Below are 20,606 nucleotides of genomic sequence, written 5' to 3' on the forward strand. Positions count from 1 at the left end.
CTGTATTTTTTTTTTAAGAAGAAACTCTAGTTAGCTTGAAATAATGCAGATTTCTTGAAATACAATTTAGGTACATTGAAATAACATGAGTTGAAAATCAAAGAACCACTGCATTTTGTGTTACTTGAAAAGGAGTAAAAATTAAATACAATTAAGAAAAAATTTAATCTGTTAACCATACAAACTCCTGGTACTTGTATAATTAATTTTTAGAGTAAAAGTTTCTGCTATGTCATTATTGCATAAGTATTGAAGTTTGAGACTGTTGTTTTAAATGAGGGGAATGGTTTACAGCCTCATGAGTGTTATCATACAATTAAAATTAATTACACAGAATTTTCATTTGAGGCCAAATTGGACATGCAATCAGTCATAAGCTCATGTTATTAGCTTGATTCATGTTATGAAAAGTATGTTCCTGATAATATTGGGCAGGGGGATGGTGGTGCAGAAGAGGCATAGACTACGTATCAAAATGATGACATCACGTTCTTCTGTGTGCGTGAGTTCACACCAACAGCAAACAGTGGAGTTTATTACCTGAATAATTCAAGCAAAATACTCAAATTTATACAAGCACATATAGCACAAAATAATATTTTTACTTATAAGTTGGTAGATTGCAATTTATGTGAAATATCTTAAGACATTTAAGAGACTGAATTCATGATAATTCAAAATGAATTAATGGCTTTCATTTTAGAGATAGAATTAACATGCACCATTCATTTCATACTAGATAATCTGAAGTGTGTTAGAATGAAGTGACCTTCCCAAGGACTCATAAATCAGTTGAAATGGAATGGCTATATTCAGTAGAAGTTGGAGTTATTAAGGGTCAGTCTTGGATAGACAAAGGCTTGTTTTGTTCCCACAATGACTACTATAGTTTTTATTTTTTTCCTCCAAATTTTATTAATTTTGTTGTTGTTGATAATAGACATAGCAATACATATATCAATTCCCTTATTTCTAAATGTACAATTCGGAGACATTGATTGCAGTTTACAAGTTGTGCAATCATTCTTACTCTCCTTTTCTGACTTGGTCTTCCCCCATAAACATAAACTCACTTCTCCTTAAATTTCCTCTCTAATCTTTTGAGTTGCTGTTGTCGATTTTATCCCATAAAAATAATTAGTTTTTAAAAGAGCATAATGCTCAAGGCAGACATTTTTTACTAGTTAAGCTTTATTATAGTTTGGGTTTAAGAAGATTTTTAGGGGATTTTTTGGTAAAAGGCTTAAAGATTATCTCAGGGCACTAGTTTAGGTGTTCATCTAGCCTCTATGGCTCCAGAAACTTTAGATTCCATAGAATTTTAAATTCTGCTCTATATTTCCCCCCTTTTGATCAGGATTATTTTATGCACTGATTTAATTTTGTTTGCGAAATTTCTTTTTATTTTCATTTTTGTTGAGTTTTTGTTGTTGTTAAGTGCAATCGAGTCAGTTCCGACTTATAGCGACCTTGTATAGGATTTCCAAGGAGTAGCTGGTGAGACTGAACCATCAACCTTTCAGTACAGCTCATTAACTCACATTTACTAAATATTTTGGATTCTCCTCTTTTTAAAATTTTAATGTGCAGGTGTATTAATTTTCTTTAAGGTTACCCTGAAATTTTATACTTTTGTTTTCCTGTTTAAAACAGTCTGTTTTAACTATTTGACTTCCTCACCATTTGGAAGTTTTGTATTTACATTATTCCCTCTTTTTGCTTTGAAGTTGACTTCATTATAAATCAATATTTCTGATTTTCTATTGCCAGTCTTGTAGGTTTGTTTTACTTTAAATACTTTGATATCTGGATATAGTTCTGGGTGGTGTTGTTATATATGGTGATCTCAGCTTGTTGTCTGCTGTTGTTAGTTCTCAGTCCAAAGAATACCCATTAGCATTTTTCACAAAGTTGGTCTGATCATTACAAATTCTTTTAATTTCTGTTTATCAGGAAGCGCCTTATCTTTGCCATCATGAGGGACAGCTTTGGTAGTATGTGATTCTTGGTTGGCAGTTTTTTCTTTCAGAATTTTGTAATATGTCATTCCATTGCCTTTATTTTTCTAGAAGCTGTTCTCAGGATTCTTTCCTTGTCTTGGTGTGGGAAAGTTTGATTGTGATACGTCTTGGTGATTTTCTTTTAGAATCTATCCTTTTGGGGTTTCGTTCAGCTTTTTGTATGCTCTTCTCATTTTTCGTAATATTAAGGCTGTTTTACTTCAACAACTCTTAGATAATTTTCTCTGTACACTTTATTATTTCTTCCTGTTATGGAATTCCAATTACCTATAAGTTGTTTCTTTTCATGGTGTCCCACATAGCTCTTAGATTTTCTTTGGATTTTTTTCATTCTGTTTACTGATTGTTCTTTTAGCATACCAGTATTGAAAGATTTATCTTCACACTCACTAATTCAGGCTTCCATTGCCTGAATTCTACTCCTTTGCTATTTTAATGTATTGTGTATTTCTGAAATCTTAGTATTAATCTGGATTTCTAATTGCAGAAATTTGTATTATTTCAAAATTTGCATTCAATTGCCAGTTTCTTCCTGTAGTGTTTTCCTGAATTCTTCTATAGTTTTTTCTTTATTCTCCTTGTTTTCCTCAGGTTTCCTATCAATCGTTTGAAGGATTCTTTTTCAGTCAGTTACATTACTCTTTCTTCTTCATAACATTTTGTGGCTCTGCATGTTGGTCAATGGAGCCATTCTTTCTTGTTTCTTTGTGTGAGCTAAAATTGTTGTCTCCAGGACATTGTGGGGTTGTTGTATTTGTACTTAATTGATGATTGTATTTTGATATGGTCTTAGATTCTCACCAACTGTCTCCTGTGGTGTTATTAGAGAAAGAAAGGGTATACACCATTCTCATTTGCTATTTGTGCTCCTCAGTTTAGGGTGGGATTGTCTGGTGTTGGCTGCTGTCTATTATTGATCATGTGATGTATATAGGAGCTGATATTGGCTCTAGCCCAGTAAGTGGAACTACAGAGGGTACTATTGTGACTTGGCTGTATGGGTACACTTGCTGTCTGTCTCCTGTCGGGTGGCAAAGAGAAAACCCCTCTTCCCCACACACAAGAAAGCAAAACAGAATAAAAGGAAAAGAAACCAACAATGAAAAGAGAACATAACAAAGAGGAAAAAGAAATAAAAATAGACAGCAACCAGGAAAAACGAATGTAATAAACTATAAAGACAAGTAGATGGATCCTTAGAAATGAAAAATAAGAGTGAAAATAAAAGGACGAAATTAAAAAGAAAACCCACACACTTAAGAATAACTAAAAAGAGAATATGGGACAGAAAAATAAGAGACGGAATAAAAGGAAGAAATTAAATAATAATAATAATAAAACCAGAAAGCCCAAGGGGAGAGAGAAAGAGTAGAGAGTAGTGAGGAAAGATCAAAAGAAGAGGGGAAATCAGAAACACAAAAAAAGAAAAAACAAAAGCAGAACTAGAAAGGATAAAATTCAAAGAAATGGAAAGAAAAGAAAGAATAAACAAACAAAAACAATGACACAACAAAAGGAAATAACCCAAAACCCCAAAACAAAACCCAAAAAACAGTGCTGCTGTTGGACCTGGAGAGGAGAAAACACTGGTAGGTTCCTGCAAGCCAAGGAGCTCATGAGATGGGTTTAGGAGGGATATGACAGCAGAGTTCCTGGCCCTAGATAGAGTTTCTATCAGCTTTGGTATTATCTATGTTTGTTATTGTTATGTACTGTGGAGTCGGTTCCAACTCATAGTGACCCTGTACAGGGTTTCCGAGGCTGTAAATCTTTATGGGAGCAGAAAGCCTCATCTTTCTCCCTGGAACAACTGGTAGTTTCGAACTGCTGACCATGAGATTAGCAGCCCGATTCATAACCACTACGCTACCAGAGCTCCTTTCTGTGTTTAGGGCATTCAATTTGCAGTAGCTCTTGGAGGCCATTATGGAGTTGGTTTCCACGTCTGTTAGGATCACAGGGCAGCTGGAATCATGTTGACAGGTTTAATTCTGGTCTGGAGGCTCTGTGGGTTCTGTAGGTCTGGAGTTGAGCCTGTCTGAATTCAGGCACCAAAGCAGCACACCAAAGTGCTGCAGCCAGCCCCGCCCGCCTCACACTGGTAGAGTTCCCAGCCAAGTGGTTCTGAACTCCCAGAGAACAGATTTTGTGCTGGGGGTAGATGTGGGTGGGAGCTGATCATACAATGGTCATCAGGGGATTGTGGGGAAAAGAAGGAATCACACCTTTTCCATCATCTGTGTGAGTCTGCTCTGCCAGGCCAATTTCTGTTGCCAAAGTTGCTCACAAAAGTTCAAGATGGCTGCTCCACATCTGACCGGCTGTTCACCAGTTAGTCTCCCTCTCTCACCATCCCTGCTCTGCTTTACCAGCAAGCACTGAATCCGTTTTTTTCAACCTTTCTTCTGAAGTTCAGGGTTCCAGAGTTTTCACCTATGTTTGTTTTATTTGGTCTCTCATATCTTTGTTGTAGAGGGTCTATGTAGTGCGATTGCCTAGTCTGCCATTTTGCTGAAAGTCCTCCTCCTCCTATTCTTGATTCTCCTTCTTCTTGGGTTACTCCAGATGAATTGAACCCAATTGTTGTGCCTTGAATGACTGCTTGGAGGACTACAGCTAGTACACAACGAAAAAGGAGATAGAATAGAAACATTAACTAAATACATTATTAGGCTAATTAACTTGAATGTCCCATAAAACCATGACCCTGGTGTGGCGCTGTGGGTTAATGTGCTGGACTGCAGTCAGTTTGAACTTCAAGGTTGGTGATTCAAGCTCACTGCCATTTGCTCCTTGGAAACCCTCTACAGGGTCCCTGTGGGTCGGAACTGACTCAACACCACTTAGGTTCAAACTGACCTTGCGGTCCAGTGCTTTATCCCACAGTGACACACCAGGACTACATGTATAACACAACTTTTGTCAATTCAACTGCAATCTCTATGAAAGCAGACTGCCACATCTTTCTCCCACAAAATGGCTGGTGGATTTTAACCACCAACCTTTCAGTTATCAGCTTAGTGCTTGAGCACTGTTCCACCAGGGTTCCTTAAATTTAGCCAATTTATTTGTTTGCCATTTTTCTTGCATTTTATACTTTGTTGTGGAATAATGTTTCTACCTCATAAAGAACTTCATTTTTGATGCTCCTTTAGTGAAATCTGATCATGATAACTATTCTGTTTTTATTTATTTGCAAATATTACTACAATATTAAGAATAATTTCACTGGATACTTAATTCTAGATTTGTAGCTATTTAGTCCACTCCCAACTGTTTTTGAAGTTACTTTTCTCGGTATAAGTGTTGAGTCTAATTGTTGTAAATGCCTTTTTATTCTGGTTGTGTGTTTTTGTTTTTTTTTGTTGTTGTTGGTGCTGTGTAGTTTAACTTAAGATATTTGGATGGCAATTTATCTTTTATTTATTTATACTTTTTCAAAAGTATTGTATTTTTTCAATCTATGAATTCATGGCATATATACTTACAGGATTGTTATGAGATCAAACTACTTAGTGAAGAGCACCTGACATGTATTTGTTTTCTTCTTATTGTTGAATAATTATTATATTTATTGTGGTGTTATTTAGTGTTACCCTCTTCAACTCCATTGTTTGTATTCTTTTCCCTAAAATGCCTAATACACATATAAAATACTTGTCCATTCCAATCTTCATGTCAGTGAACTAATCTTTCCTATTTTCTGAATCCTTGTCTATCCGTTGCTACTAGGTGTTTTTTTTCTTTCAGACCTGTGTGGTGCTATGGGCTAAAGCACTGGACTGCAAAGTTGGTTTGACCCAAAAGGTAGGCAGTTTAAGCTTACCAGCCACTCCTAGGAACCCTACACAAGGTCACTATGGGTGGGAACCAACTCAGCAGAACAATAACAACAAAATCTCCTAAATCACTAATTTTAATTAAATTGTAGTCTAATCTGATGTTTAACCATCTGTGCTAGTAATTAGCCAGTTGTACACATACACTCCCAGTCTCTGCCTTTTTCTGACTGGCTTTGTGCCCTGGATATTGAACTTTACAGAATCTCTCTTGTTTTATCCGATGGTTTCTGATTGGGTCATGGCAGCAGATGTAATCAGCAGAAGATCTAAGGACAGAAGGAGGGAGAGGTCAGGGTCTTTAGTCCCTTCTCTCCCTGTTAAAGCAAAAATCCTCAAAAGTGAATCAATAAACAACCTTATGATAAATGGGGAAGAAATGTACGTTGTCAGAAATTTCATTCTAATTGTAGCAACAATAAATACCCATGGAAGTAGCAGTTAAAAAAAAAAAAAAAAGAAACAATGGATAAATCTGGGACAAAAGACCACTCTAATTTAAAACCTCACAATTGTTGCCATGCTTGAGCCCATTGATGCTGTCATGAAGTTGGCCAATGATCGGACAGTGTTTCGTTCTGTTGTGCATAGGGTAGCTATGAGTTGGTACCAACCCAATGGCACCTAACAACAACAACAAACTCTTAAAAAACAAAAATGTCATTTGATGATGTAGGTGTACCTGCCCCAAGTCGTGTGTGTCTCATATGCATGTGAAAACTGGACAATGAAACAGAAGGAGAGAAGAAGATGGAATGTATTCAACTTGTGATGTTGATGAAGAACATTGACTATACCACAAAATGCTTGGAGTACTGGTGTGATGTTGTAGGATCAGAATTGGACTGAGAATCACAAGATCAGCAGATCAAATGCACCAGCTGCCCTCGGAAACCAAATAAAGGATCGCTGTAAGTCGGAACCTACTTGGCGGCACTTAACAACAACAGCTTGGAAAATAAACAAATCAATCTTGAAGGAAGGACAACCAAAGATGTTCCTTTGAAGAAAATACTTCAGCTCACTTGCTTTGGACACATCAAGAGGTGGAACCAAGCACAGACGGTGAACATCATACTTAACAGAAGGTCAACCAAAAAGAGGGAGACCATCAATGAGATGAATTGACATCGTGGCTGCAACCATGGGCTCAGACCTAACTTAGATTGTAAAGATGGTTTTGGACCAGACAACTTACCTTTCTATTCCATGTAAGATTGGTTAGAATCAGAGTCCTTTCAAAGGGTCCTAACAACAATAATCTCCCAGGGTTATCATAACACTTTTAATATTTACTTTTTATTTTCTGATGCATGAGAAAATCAAGAAAGCAAGAATATTTTCCTCAAAGTAAACAAAATTGAATTCTGCAGAATCATTACCAATTCCCAAACAAACCAGGAAAAACAAATAATTTTTGCTTCACCTGAATATTATCATGCCTATTATCACTGAGTGATTTATGTGAAATTGCTTCAAGAATGTTAAGGATAAATAAATGAATACTTTCCCACTTTACATAAGAGAGGCAGAGCAATTCCCTTTAGATGTAGCACATCTGGTAATAGAATGGGCATTGTTGAATGAAGATGGAGAATCTGATTATGAAAAGGAAGAAAAATGTTTAGAGACTGGCATAAGTGATCCAAAGCTTTCAGAAAAACAAAAAATAAAGACAGCTGAAAAGTGAATTATAAGCTAACATTTTTTTTCCTCTTGCTCACATAAAAGATAGATATGAATCATAAAAATGTACTGCTAGTTTTCTAGTTTTATTATTTATTTTCATGTGATTGCTACAATATTAACAAGGACATGTTGTTGTAGTTGTTAAGTGCCACAGAGTCAGTTCTGACTCATGGAGACCCTGTATAGGGTTCTTGAGGAGCAGCTGGCGGGTTTGGATTGCCAACCTTGTGTTTCATGGTCCAGTACTGAGGCTATGGTGCCATACCCAGAATCCTAATAAGGACACAGTAACGTGGAAAGTTTGTGTAGATAGTGCTGAAATCTACAGAGAAACAACAGGATACAAAATAAAAAGGGAAATGAATACACTGTAATTACCTACTGTAAAATAAAAATTTTGCATTATCACAAAGCTTTTTCATTTTAAAATACATTTTACAAATAGTTGTTGTTAAGTATTGTAGACACAATTCTGACTCATAACAAAACTATAAAGAGCTTCCTAGGAGTGGCTGGTCGGTTTGAACTGCTAATCTTGCAGTTAGCAGTCCCGTGCTTATCCTACAGTGCCACGCCAGGATCTCGTTGGATTTAAATTGAATAATCCTGGATTATTATTAGTTTCCCCACAAAGTCTCCATGGAACTGAAGCATGTGGACATCATCTTCAGACCCACTGTTTTCACTCCCAACTTGGAGGTGGTGGTGGAAAAGCTCAGCTAATTCCCTGGGTCTGTCCAATGACAATTTATCCTCAACTGGCATCCACATAATTACTATTAAATTGGATACATCTGCTACAAAAGAGGCCCTCAAAGTGTTAAAAAAGTAAAGATACCACTTTGAAGAGTAAGGTATGCCTGACCTAAGCCATAGATTTTCTATCACCTCATATGCATGAGTAAGCTGGACAATGAATAAGTAAGACTGGAGGAGAATTGATTACTTTGAATTATGGTGATAGTGAAAAATATTGAATATATCATGAACTGCCAGAAGAACGAACAAATCTGTTTTGGAAGAAATACAGCATGAATGCTTCTTAAAAGCAAGGATAGTGAGACTTTGTCACATGTACTTTGGACATGCTATTAGAAGGAACCAGTCCCCGGAGAAGGACATAAAGCTTGATAAAGTAGAAAGTCAATGAAAAAGAGGAAGATCCTCAAGGAGATGAATTGATAAAATGTCTACAACAATGGCTGTAGGAATGGTGCAGGACCAGGTTGGGTTTCCTTCTGTTTCACATATAAGGTAGCTATGAGTTGAAACCAATCCAAAGGCATTACAACAACAACAACCTCTCAAAGTTTCCCTAGGGACCTTGAAGTAATAACTTGGATAATATTGTTGCTATTGTTAAGTGCTGTCAAGTCAGTTCTGACTCATTGTTGTTAGTGTTAGGTGCCATCAAGTCAATACTGACTTATAGTGACCCTATGCACAACAGAACAACCACTGCCCAGTCCTGTGCCAACCTCACAAGTTCATTGCTGCTGCCACTGTGCCAATCTGTCTTGTTGAGGGTCTTCCTCTTTTTCTCTGACCCTTCCATTATGTCCAACATGATATCCTTCTCCAGGCACTGGTCTCTTCTGCTACTATGTCCAAAATATGAGAGTCGAAGTCTGGCCATCCTGACTTCCAAGAAGCATTCTGACTGTACTTCTTCCAATACAGATAGGTTTGTTCTTTTGACAATCCATGGTACTTTTAATATTCTCCTCCAACACCATAACTCAAATGCATAAATTCTTCTACTGTCTTCCTTATTCACTGTCCAACTTCCACATGCATACAAGGTTATTGAAAATATCATGGTTTGAGTCAGGCGCACACACTTTAGTCTTCAAACTGATATCTTTGCTCTTGAACACTTTAAAGAAGTCTTGTGCAGCAGATTTGCCTACTGCAATACGTTGCTTGATTTCTTGACTGCTGATCCATGAGTGTTGATGGTTGATTCAAGCAAAATTAAGTCTTTGACAGCTTCGGTCTTTTCTCCATTTATATTGATGTTGTTTATTGATCCAGTGGTGAGGATTTTTGTTTTCTTTACAGTCAGGTGTAACCCATACCAAAGGCTGTGGTCTTTGACCTTCATCAGTAAGAATTTAAATCATTTCCACTTTCAACGAGTAAGGTTGTATCATCTGCATATCACAGGTTGTTAATGAGTCTTCCTCCAATCCTGATGCCACATTTTTCTTCATATAACTCAGCTTCTTGGATTAGTTATTCAGCATAAGATTGAATAAGTAGGGTAAAAGAATGTACCCTGGCACACATCTTTCCTAATTTTAAACTATTCAGTGATACCTTCTTCTGTTCAAACAATTCTCTCTTTATCTATGTACAGGTTCCTCATGAGTACACGTAAGTGTTCCGGAATGAGTACACTTAAGTGTTCCGGAATACTCATGCTCTATAATGTTGTCCATAAGGAGCTCTGGTAGCATAGTGGTTACGAATTGGGCTTCGAACCGCAAGGTCAGCAGTTCGAAACTACCAACTGTTCCACGGGAGAAAGATGAGGCTTTCTGCTCCCGTAAAGATTTACAGCCTCAGAAACCCTATACAAGGGTCATTATGAGCCGGAACTGACTCCACTGCACATAACAACAAACAACATAATGTTGTCCATAGCTTGTCATTATCCACACAACCCAAAGCCTTTTTTATAGTCAGTAAAGCACATGTTTAAAGGTAAACATCTTTCTCGTATTCACTGCTTTCAGCCAAGATCCATCTGGCATCAGCAATGATATCCATGTCCTTTTCTGAATCTACCTGGAACCTCTGACAGTTCTCTGTCAATGTATTGTTGCAGCTATTTATATATTATATTTAGCAAAATTTTCCTTGCTTATGATATTAATGATATTGTCTGATGATTTCCGCATTCAGCTGGGTCATCTCACTTTGGAATGGGCACAAATATGGATCTCTTCCAGTCAGTTTGCCAGGTAGTTGCCCTCCAAATGTCTTAACATATATGAGTGAGTGCCTCCCCCCCTGCATCAGTTTGTTGAAAGATTTCAGTTTGTATTTCATCAATTCCCTGTGCTTGATTCTTTGCCAATGCTTTCAGAACACCTTGGACTTCTTTTTAAATATCATTGGCTTTTGGTCATATGCTACGTCTTGAAATGGTTGAACATCAACCATTTCTTTGGTACAGTAACTGTGTATTCCTTTCATCTGTTGCTGTATTTTGCATCATGCAATATTTTGCTTGTGGAATCTTTCAATATTGCAAGTTGAGGTTTGTATTTCATCTTCATTTCCCTCATCTTGAGAAATTCAGAAAACCCTGTTGATTTTCTGACTCCAGGTCTATGCACATTCCATTATATTTGACTTTGTCTTCTCAAGATGTCCTTTGAAATTTTATATTCAGTTCTTTTAGCTCCTTCTCTTTGCTTTAGCATTTCTATGCTGCAAAGCAAGTTTCAGTGTGTCTTCTTACATCATTTTGGTCTTTTTTTTCTTCTTCTCAATTACCTTTTGCTTTCTTTCTCTATAATGTTCTTGATGTCATTCCACAGCTCTTCTGGTCTTCGATCTTTAGTGTTGAATGCATCAAATCTGTTCTTGAGATGATCTCTAAATTCAGGTGGGATATGTTCAAGGTCATATTTTGACTCTTGTGGACTTATTTAAATTTTCTTCAACTTCTGTGTGAATTTGCATATGATCAGTTTATGGGCTGCTCTACAGTCTTCACCTGGCTTTGTTCTGGTTGATGATAGGGAGTTTTTCCATCATCTCTTTCCACAGATATAGTCAATTTGATTTCTGTGTACTCCATCTACTGACGTCAATGTGTATAGTCACCTTTTGTGTGTGTGTGGATTGAGTGAAAGTTTACAGGGCAGATGATCAGTTTTATATTCAACAAGTCATATACCTTGTTTTATTACAATTTTTATAATCCCCTCCATGTACCATCAGTTAATACTATTTCTCTATATACACTTTAGATCTTTTTTTTTTTTTTTAACATTCAGGAATATATAATAATTTACACCACCAAAGGGTACGTTCTGCAAGTCTGCCTCCTCACAACCAGCTCTCAGTCTTTCTCTTCCCATGAATCTAGAGTCCTCAGCTGCTCCCTCTCTCCACGTCCCCACCTCTGCCTCTTTCTTTGGTGTTGCTGGTTCTCTGGATAAGGTCTCACATTCCAGTTGTGCTCTTCTCCCTTGATGGTCCTAGGGTCCTCTATTTCTTAACTACTCCCCCATTTTTGCTACTAAACTTCTACCTTTACAAATGTGACAGTTGCAATTAGTCACTACTGAATCATAAGAATCTTATCCCCATCTTTTAACCAGACCCATCTAGACAGGATGAAAACTATTCAGTGGGGACTCTTCCTTCCCCCACACACTATTAAACTAAACTCCTCCTTGAAACCTTGTAAGTCAGTCACTTCGTGCCTTTATCACACCCTCATTTTAGGTTGCCAATGTCTAAATTGGCTGTCCCTATCTGCCCTGTGTACAGAGGGAATAGTATTGATACTTGATATGAAGACTCCTTCCCTCTCTGTTGGTATTTAGAGTTATTACCTCCATGAGCACAGTTTGAGTTTGGTTCTAAAAATTGTAGCAAGTTCATCAAATTGTAGCAATTGACACTCGTTTCCTTTATCAAAAATTGCTTTGATATTATTATTTTTTTAATCTTCCTCTAGTCGAGTTCTGATTATCAAGCCATCAAGGCTAGGTCACATGAGTACTAGCTGCAAATTTGTGTGTTCTTGTGTGGCTCCTCTCACTTTGTATCAGCTGGATGCTTCACTCTCAGCTATAGTCCTCTGTGACTATGTCCTTTTCCATAGTCTCAGGTGTCCCCAGGGTATATAGTAATTTTTTATGTTGTTTAAAAAAAGGTGTTTCCATTCAAGAAGCCCTTGGTCTTGAAAAAGTCTATTATTGCATCTCTAGCATATTTCTAACACCAAGACCATATTTTCCAACTACTGTTCCTTTCTCTTTGTTTCCAACCTTCACATTCCTATCACCAGTATCAATCATTGATTGCATGCTTGACCAATTTCAGACCTTAGATGTTGGTAGAATTCTTCAGTTTCATCATCACTGACTTCAGTGGTTGGTGAGTAAAATTTAATAATAGTGGTATTAACTAGTTTTCCTTGTAGCTGTATGAATACTATCTGATCACAGATAGCAATATACTTCAACATAGATCTTGAAATAATCATTTTGATGCTGAATGCAACACCATTCTTCTTCAATTTGTCATTCCTGGAATAGGAAACCATGTGATTGTTAGATTTAAAATGGCCAAAACTAGTCCATTTCAGCTCACTAATGCCTAGGTTATCAATGCGTATACATTACATTTCGTTTTTGACGATTTCTAATTTTCCTAGATTCAAACTTTGTACATTCCATGCTCTGATTATTAATGGATGTTTAAAACGTTTCTGTAACATTTTGAGTTGTGCCCTATCAGCAAATGAAGGTTGTGAAGGCTTTACTGCATTTGTGTCATCATGGTCAACTCTACTTTGAGGAGGCAGCTTTTCCCCAGTCATATTTTGAGTGCCTTTCAACCTGAGGGACTAGTCTTCAGGCACTATATCTGACAATATTTTGGTGCTCTTCATGATGTTTCAATTTTCAGTACTCTGATACTGAGAGTGCTCCACTGCTATTCATAACATTTCCAGTGAGTAAATACTCAGAAGCAGCCCATCTCTCCTTCTTTCTAGTCTTTCTTCATCTGGAAGCTCAGCTGAAGCCTGTCCATCATTGGGGGACCCTTCTGGTATTTAAGATACCTGTGGCATAACTTCCAGAGTCAGATGGAAAATTGATCTACATGCAACTTACCACAGGACAACAAACTGACAGATGAGTGGTGGTCCCAACTCCTAGTTACCCTATTTAGGGTTCCAAAGAGCATTTGATGAGTTTGAACTGCCATCACAGTTCTTTTAGCTCCTTCTCCTTGCAGTCCAATACTTATCCTACAGTGCCACACCAAATCCCCTCTACAAAATTCAGGGTTCTTAAGCTTTCTATCTGACCTAGATGTACTTTCAATCCCCCTAATCATATGTGTTGCACTATAGGATAAGCACTGGATTGCTAACCAGAAGGTTGGTGGTTCAAACCCATCAGCTGCTCCTCGGACACCCTATAACAGGGTCACTATGAGTCAGAACTGACACAATGGCACTTAGCAGCAACAGCAACAAGAGGACATGACCAGAATTAAAACAGTGATGAATGCTGTGTAATCGTTTACCTTGATATACACCTTTCTAGTTGTAAGGTCAAAGATGGTATTAGTTATAAAAAGGAAATGATGTGCAACATTTCAGGACACAGAACATATAGCTCAGTAATTAAAGTATATAAGATATAAATCAGGAAAGAAAAAAATCAGATGGAAAATTGATCTATAGCAATTCAAGATGTTAAAAACTACTAAAATCCATGTTTGAACTTGTCAAATTAAGCTTATTTCATGATTTTAGAACTTTTTAAAGGAGAGTGGTGGTGCAGGGTTGAAAGCACTCAGTCATCAGCTGAAATGTTGGTGGTTAGAATCAACTGTCTGATCAATGGAGAAAATTGTGTCCGCCTGCTTCCCTGAAGATTTATAGTCTTAGACACACTGTTGAGGCAGTTCTATTGTGTCCTATGGGGTCTCCATGAGTTGAAATCGACTCTAAGGCAATGGGTATTGGCTAAACCAACAATATATATTTTTTGAAAGTATGATGCTTTAATAAAGGTTTGCTTCAAGCCAACAAATGCTTATGTTTATTTTGAAATTACCGAGGAATTGAAAAATATGAGTATTTTTAGAACCAAACTCAAATTATTCTTATTTTGAATAAATTGACCAGAATATAACATTAACGAGGAAATGTGAAATGTATCCTTTGTGTTATTTACACAGAGAAAACCATGAACAATGTATCTGTCTTGAAAAATGTGTAACTGAACTCAGCATACTAGAAACATTTATTAATTATTAAGGATGCATGTAAAGGGAATTTTAAAGCATTCTTTCTTCCTCCCTTCTGCCTTAAAGTCTTAAAGGTTCTTTGTTCTTTGTGATTTATTGTCATGTTTGTGCATTCTAGCCCCAGAGTCATAGTTAGGGGACAGCTAAAATTAAAGGACTAAAGAATAGCCTGTCAATCTTTGCCCCTTGGGTAGAAGGCTGTTATAAAGCAAATGAAAGATGAAGCATCATTAAGAATAAATTGTAGGTTTTGAATTTGTTCCTTTATTCTCAAAATGGGTATTCTTTTTTTGAGAATCATCTCTTTCCATTTGAGTTGGCTTGTATTATAAGCTGATTGTGTCATTCTGTTTTCTTCTGAGTCTGCCCAGATGTTTCTTCCATTTACAGGATAAATTTCTACTTCAACAAGTTTTGCATTTTTAAGTCCCATCTGACATTTCTAAGTTCTAGTAAAGTTTTTAGCTGTTATTGTTGTTTTCTTTCTTCTTTTTTTGCATTTCACCTAACAGTTAATTTTATGTTTAAAAACAGTATCTTCATGTTAAAAATGATAATAGGAATATCCAGTTTTTAAATGTGTTTTTAATAGTTCTATTTCTTACTTTTCATTTCCATTGATTATTAGTAGGAATTGAAAATTTAGTATTAAGTTTCTTTGTAATTATATTTAATTTCTAACTATAAAATTACATATAAATATTAATTAAATTTCAAAGTGAGTTGAACGTCTTCATTAACCAGGAAATGATGAATACACATTGATAATTATTCATGGAAGGCAAGAGGAGAAAATGAAACCCAATGTTTCAAAATCATTATTAGATACAATTTTAATCAAAATTTTCATTAACTAATAACTCCAACTAAATTGAATCAATGAAGTTACTGTATATATTTATAAAATCACTCAAAAGAGAATAAAACTGGAAGAAATAATTTTCTAGCATGAATAATACATTTCTGACTTATTTTCATATTGTTCATAAAAAAGTCAGTTTCCTCAATACCATTTACTTCTCTCTTTCGACCTTTCCTTTTTTTTTTTTTTTTTGCCAAAATAAAAGGCAATTAAAAAATTCTCTCTTTCTCTCTTTACAAGTAGCTAAACTTTCTGTTATTTCCCTGACTTCTGCAAATTATTGCCTTCTATCCTAAGCAGCTTAACAAAATCTTTACCTTAATGTTAGTAATTCCTTCCCAATAAGGATTTTATTAGCAACTGTTGAGATTAAAAGTTCTCCCTCCTATATGTTGTTATTGTTGTTAGATGCCATTGTGTCCGTACCAACTCATAGCGACTTCATGCACAGCAGAATGAAACACTGCCTGATCCTGGGCCAACCTCACTTTGTTGCCACGCTTGAGTCCTTCAATGCTGCCACTTGGCCAATCCATCTCATTGGGGGGTGGGTCTTCCTCTTTTTCTCTGACCCACAACCCTACCAAACATGATATCCTTGTTGTAGTTAGGCATTGCTGATTTATTTATAATTTTCAGAGACCCTATGTACAATAGAATGAAACGCTGTCCAGTACTTTGCATTCCTCACAACTATTGCGATGTTTGAACCCACTGTTGCAGCCACTGCATCAATCCATCTCATTGAGGGTCTTCTTTTTCACTGATCCCTATTTGACCAAGTGTGATGTCCTTCCCAAGGGATTGCTCGCTCCTAACAACATGGCCAAAGTACATGAGACCAAGCCTCACCATCTCACCATCCTAGCTTTTAAGGAACAGTCTTGTTTCCAAGACAGATTTGCTCATCCTTCCATAAATACATTGTATGCTCAGTATTCTTCACCAATATCATAATTCAACTGCATCGATTATTTTTCAATCTCCATGAACGAATGCTTTTTTTTTTGTTTTTGTTTTTTTTGCCATGAGATCAGAAGAACTGCATTGTGCCAAACTATAATTATTGAATGATTTGATCAAAGCTTTTACAGAAGCATTCTGATCAAAATGAGTAAAATTTGTAGACAGAACTTCAGATTCTCTCAAATCCAGACTTTCTGGAGACATCAAGGTTAGATGGCTCCCCTGAAACTATTGCCCTGAGGAAATCTTTAAATCTTCAATGGAAACTATTCTCTAAGTCCATCTTTAAAACAATGCCTTGAGTATTGTGCCCTTTAAAATAATGATCTATGTGCGATCAAATGGAAAATAAACTTGAAGCATTACATGAGAAGTTATAGGGCAGTGGGTTTGTGTTGATGATGGTGAAACAGTTTGGAAAAAGGTATCTAGAAAGTTGGCACAACGTTAAGAATGTAACCAATGTCACTGAATTACACATGTAGAAATTATTGAATTGATGTATGTTTTGTAGTATATATCTTCATAATAAATAAAAGGAAAATTTTATGTTTTAAAAAGCTCTAAAAACTATATATAATGATTCAGTTGGAGTCCTGGTGTGGCGCCATGGGTTAATGTGCTAGATTGTAAGGTCGGTGGTTCAAGCTCACCAAGTGCTCCTCAGAAACCTTATGCAGGGTGGCTATGAGTTGGTACCTAATTGACAGTACTTAACAATGACAACAAAAACTAAACACACACCAATGATTACAAACATAGAATTACTCATAAATCGATTGATTCATTAAGAAATACTAGCAAAATCAAGATGGGTACAAGAGAGGCCACATCTTATTCACAAGTGACTTGTAAATTGTAAGTGTTAGGAAAGAATTTCTTGCATTAGCAGAATCAAAATCAGGAAGTTACAGTAGCCATTTTACCTGTGACTCAGTATCTAGGTATAGAGGAAATAAAACATTCATGTAAGCTCTAGAAGTTGATGTCTATGGAAATCCAACTTATCGTCTAAGATACTGCAGGGCACGTCCTCGCCCACGACCTGCCCCAGCCGTTGGAGAGGCTGAAGATAATCAGCAAGCAGCCAATGGTCCGAACCAGCCATCTGCTCGCAGTGGATACCAGCGTCCATACAACTACCGCGCCGCCCCCGTCTTCCTACTGCTCCTTCACAAGATGGCAGAGACCAAGGCAGGTGAAGCCCCAACTGAGAACCCTGATCCAGCCACCGAGCAGAGCAGTGCTGAGTAACCTGGCTCCCCAGGCACCTTCACCATCTGCAGGTGACCTAAAGAATTAACGACCGTCCAAAAATGTAACAATGAAAACAAAAAAGCCCACGACCTTAGCAACACCAAAGAAACATTAAAGCAATAAAGTGGGAGACTAACCAAGATTTGGACACTAGAATGTTTATATTATTCTTTAGGAAACAAACAACTGCAAAAGGAAACTGTCAGCAAGTTTGTCAGCAAACAGATCTTAGGAATGTCTGCACAGAAGACAAGAAAGCAACCTCCCCAGTTTCAGCAACCACTAGTTTTACATATGTCTATTTTTTCCTGTTTTGGTAATATGAATTGAAAGAAGAGATATTAGTATCAATGGGGGAACCCCCAACCAAAGAAATCTGAAATACATAGTAAATGCTTTTTTTCTTTTCTTTACTTGTTCATTTTGCATGCTGGTGCTAAACTTCCATATGTCGTGATTCAAAAAGAAATTTCATTTATTTCTAGGATGAAGGGGGAGGGATAGCATTTTTGCCTTCTCATTGTCACCCTGTTTCAAAATATGCAGTATGGCTTCTGACATGACAGAAAAAATACGGCACAGGGTACTGCATCAAAAAAAAGGGAATAATGCATACTCAAATTGTCCAACCTTGCTATGGTATGCCACTACCCAGATCATGGACTGACAATCAGATTGTCTTCTCTCACAATGCTTCTTTCTCTTTTCCCCTGCAATGCTTCCAGGCTGAACCACTTATAGTGTTGGAAAAGCTACCAGATAAACATACCTAGCTCAGCACTCCTGGTATGGCACTGTAGGATAAACACTGCACTTACACATCAATTGCTCCTCGGAAACACTATGCATGGTCAACTGTGAGTCAAACCAACTTGATGACACATAACAACAGAATTCCAGCTCAAACTTTATCTCCTCAATGGAAATTTTCTGGCTCCTTCAGGCAGCTTGAGAGTCTACATTCCTATATAAAGACTACCAAATTTTTTTAAAGATTTGTTTTATGTTTTTTAGTTATTGTGCCTTCTCAACATTACATTTTGTTGTTGTTATTGTTGCTAGATGCTGTTGAGTTGGATTCAATCATAGCAATCCTATACACAGCAGAGAGAAACACTGCACCATCCTAATAAGTGTTCTGTTTGATTCCATTGTTGCTACCATTGTGTCAATTCATCTCGCTGGAGGTCTTCCTCTTCGTCACTGTCACTGACCCTCCACTATAAGCATGGTATCCTTCTTCAGGGACTGACAGACAAAAGTCTTGCTATCTTTGCTTCTGAGGATCATTGTGGCTGTATTTCTTCCAAGACAGATCTGTTTATTTTTCTTGCAGTCCATGGTACTTTTAATATTCTTTGTCAGTATCATAACTCAAAAGCATCATTTCTTCTACAGTCTTCCTTATTCATTGTCCAACTTTCACATGTATATGAGGCTATTGAAAATACTATGACTTGGTTCAGGTCCACCTCAGTCCTCAACCTGATGATATATTTGAGCACTTGAAAGAGGTCTTGTGCAACAGATTTGCCTAATGCACTCTGTCATTTGATTTCTTGTCTACTGCTTCCATGAGTGCTGATTGTGGATCCAAGTAAAATGAAGTCTGACAACTTCAATATTTTCTCCATTTATCATGATGTTATTTATTGGTCCAGTGGTGAGGATTTTTGTTTTCTTTACTTTTAGGTACAATCCAAATTGAAGGCTGTAGTCTGATCCTCATCAGTGTTTTAAGTCCTCTTTCAGCAAGCAAGGTTGTATCATGTGCATATTACAGGTTGTTAATGAGTTGGACTCCAATACAGATGCCACATTTTTCTTCATATAATCCAGCTTCTCTAATTATTTGCTCAGCATACAGACTAAATAAGTATGGTGAAAGAACAGAATCCTGGCACACACCATTTGTAATTTAAAGCCATTCAGTGTCCCCTTGTTCTGGTCGAACAACACTCTCTTGGTCTATGTATAGGTTTCTCAAAGTTTATACCATAAATCACAATTCAGAGTTCTAGCTCTAGGTGAAGACTTTCTGTTTGTTGACTCTAGGGAAACATCCTTGTCTCCTTTTAGTATCTGTAGGCCCACTATTCCTTGCAGACCTCCGTGGGTCTTCCCCTGGATCTAGAAGCTTCACAGTGTGGTGATCTCAGGTTCAAAAGACACACTACTTTCCTGACTCTTTCTTGCTGGCAATTGATCCCTCTTTATCCGCACAGTTCTCTCCCATTTTATATATGTAAAACGAAATACATTGCAGTCCACATCCCAAGGAAACTTCATAGCAGATCTCATTATACAGTTGATTGTAGTATATTAGATCTCATCACTGAAGATTGTTGTTGTTAGGTGCCATCAGTTGTTAACGACTCACAGTGACCCTATGCACAGCAGAACGAAATGCTGACCAATCCTGGGCCAACTTCACTATTGTTGCCATGCTTGAGTCCATCGATGTTGCCACCTGTCCAATCCATCTCATTGGGGATCTTCCTCTTTTTCTCTGACCCTCCACCTTACCAAACATGATATTCTTCTCCAGAGACTGTGCCCTCCTGACAATATGTCCGAAGTATGAGAGACAAAATTTGGCCATCCTGGGCTCCATGGAGCACTTTGGCTGCATTTCTTCCAACACGGATCTGTTGGTTCTTTTGGCAGCCCATGGCACTTTCAATATTCTCCTCCAACATTATAACTCAAAAGCATCAAATCTTCTACGGTCTTCCTTATTTACTGTCCAAATTTTGCCTACACATGAGGTTATTGAAAATACCATGACTTGGGTCAGGTGCACGTAGTCCTCAAGCTGACATCTTTGCTCTTCAACAGTTTAAAAAGGGCTTATGCAGTAGATTTGCCTAATGCAATATGGCATTTGATTTCTTGATTGCTGCTTCCATGAGTTGATACTTGATCCAAGAAGAATGAAGTCCTTGACAACTTCAATCTTTT

General features: G+C 37.1%; 1 protein-coding gene across 1 annotated transcript in view; it reads left to right on the forward strand.

Moving 5' to 3' along the window:
* Nucleotides 1–17,642, forward strand: part of VWDE (von Willebrand factor D and EGF domains) — a 125,156-nt gene extending 107,514 nt beyond the window's left edge. The window contains exon 31 of the mRNA XM_006834386.1: nucleotides 17,405–17,642. Coding sequence (XP_006834449.1) covers nucleotides 17,405–17,642 — 238 coding nt within the window. The remainder of the gene's footprint in view (nucleotides 1–17,404) is intronic.
* The last annotated feature ends 2,964 nt before the right edge of the window (nucleotides 17,643–20,606 follow it).

Source organism: Chrysochloris asiatica, unplaced genomic scaffold, assembly GCF_000296735.1.
Source record: "Chrysochloris asiatica unplaced genomic scaffold, ChrAsi1.0 scaffold00010, whole genome shotgun sequence".
NCBI lineage: Eukaryota > Metazoa > Chordata > Mammalia > Afrosoricida > Chrysochloridae > Chrysochloris > Chrysochloris asiatica.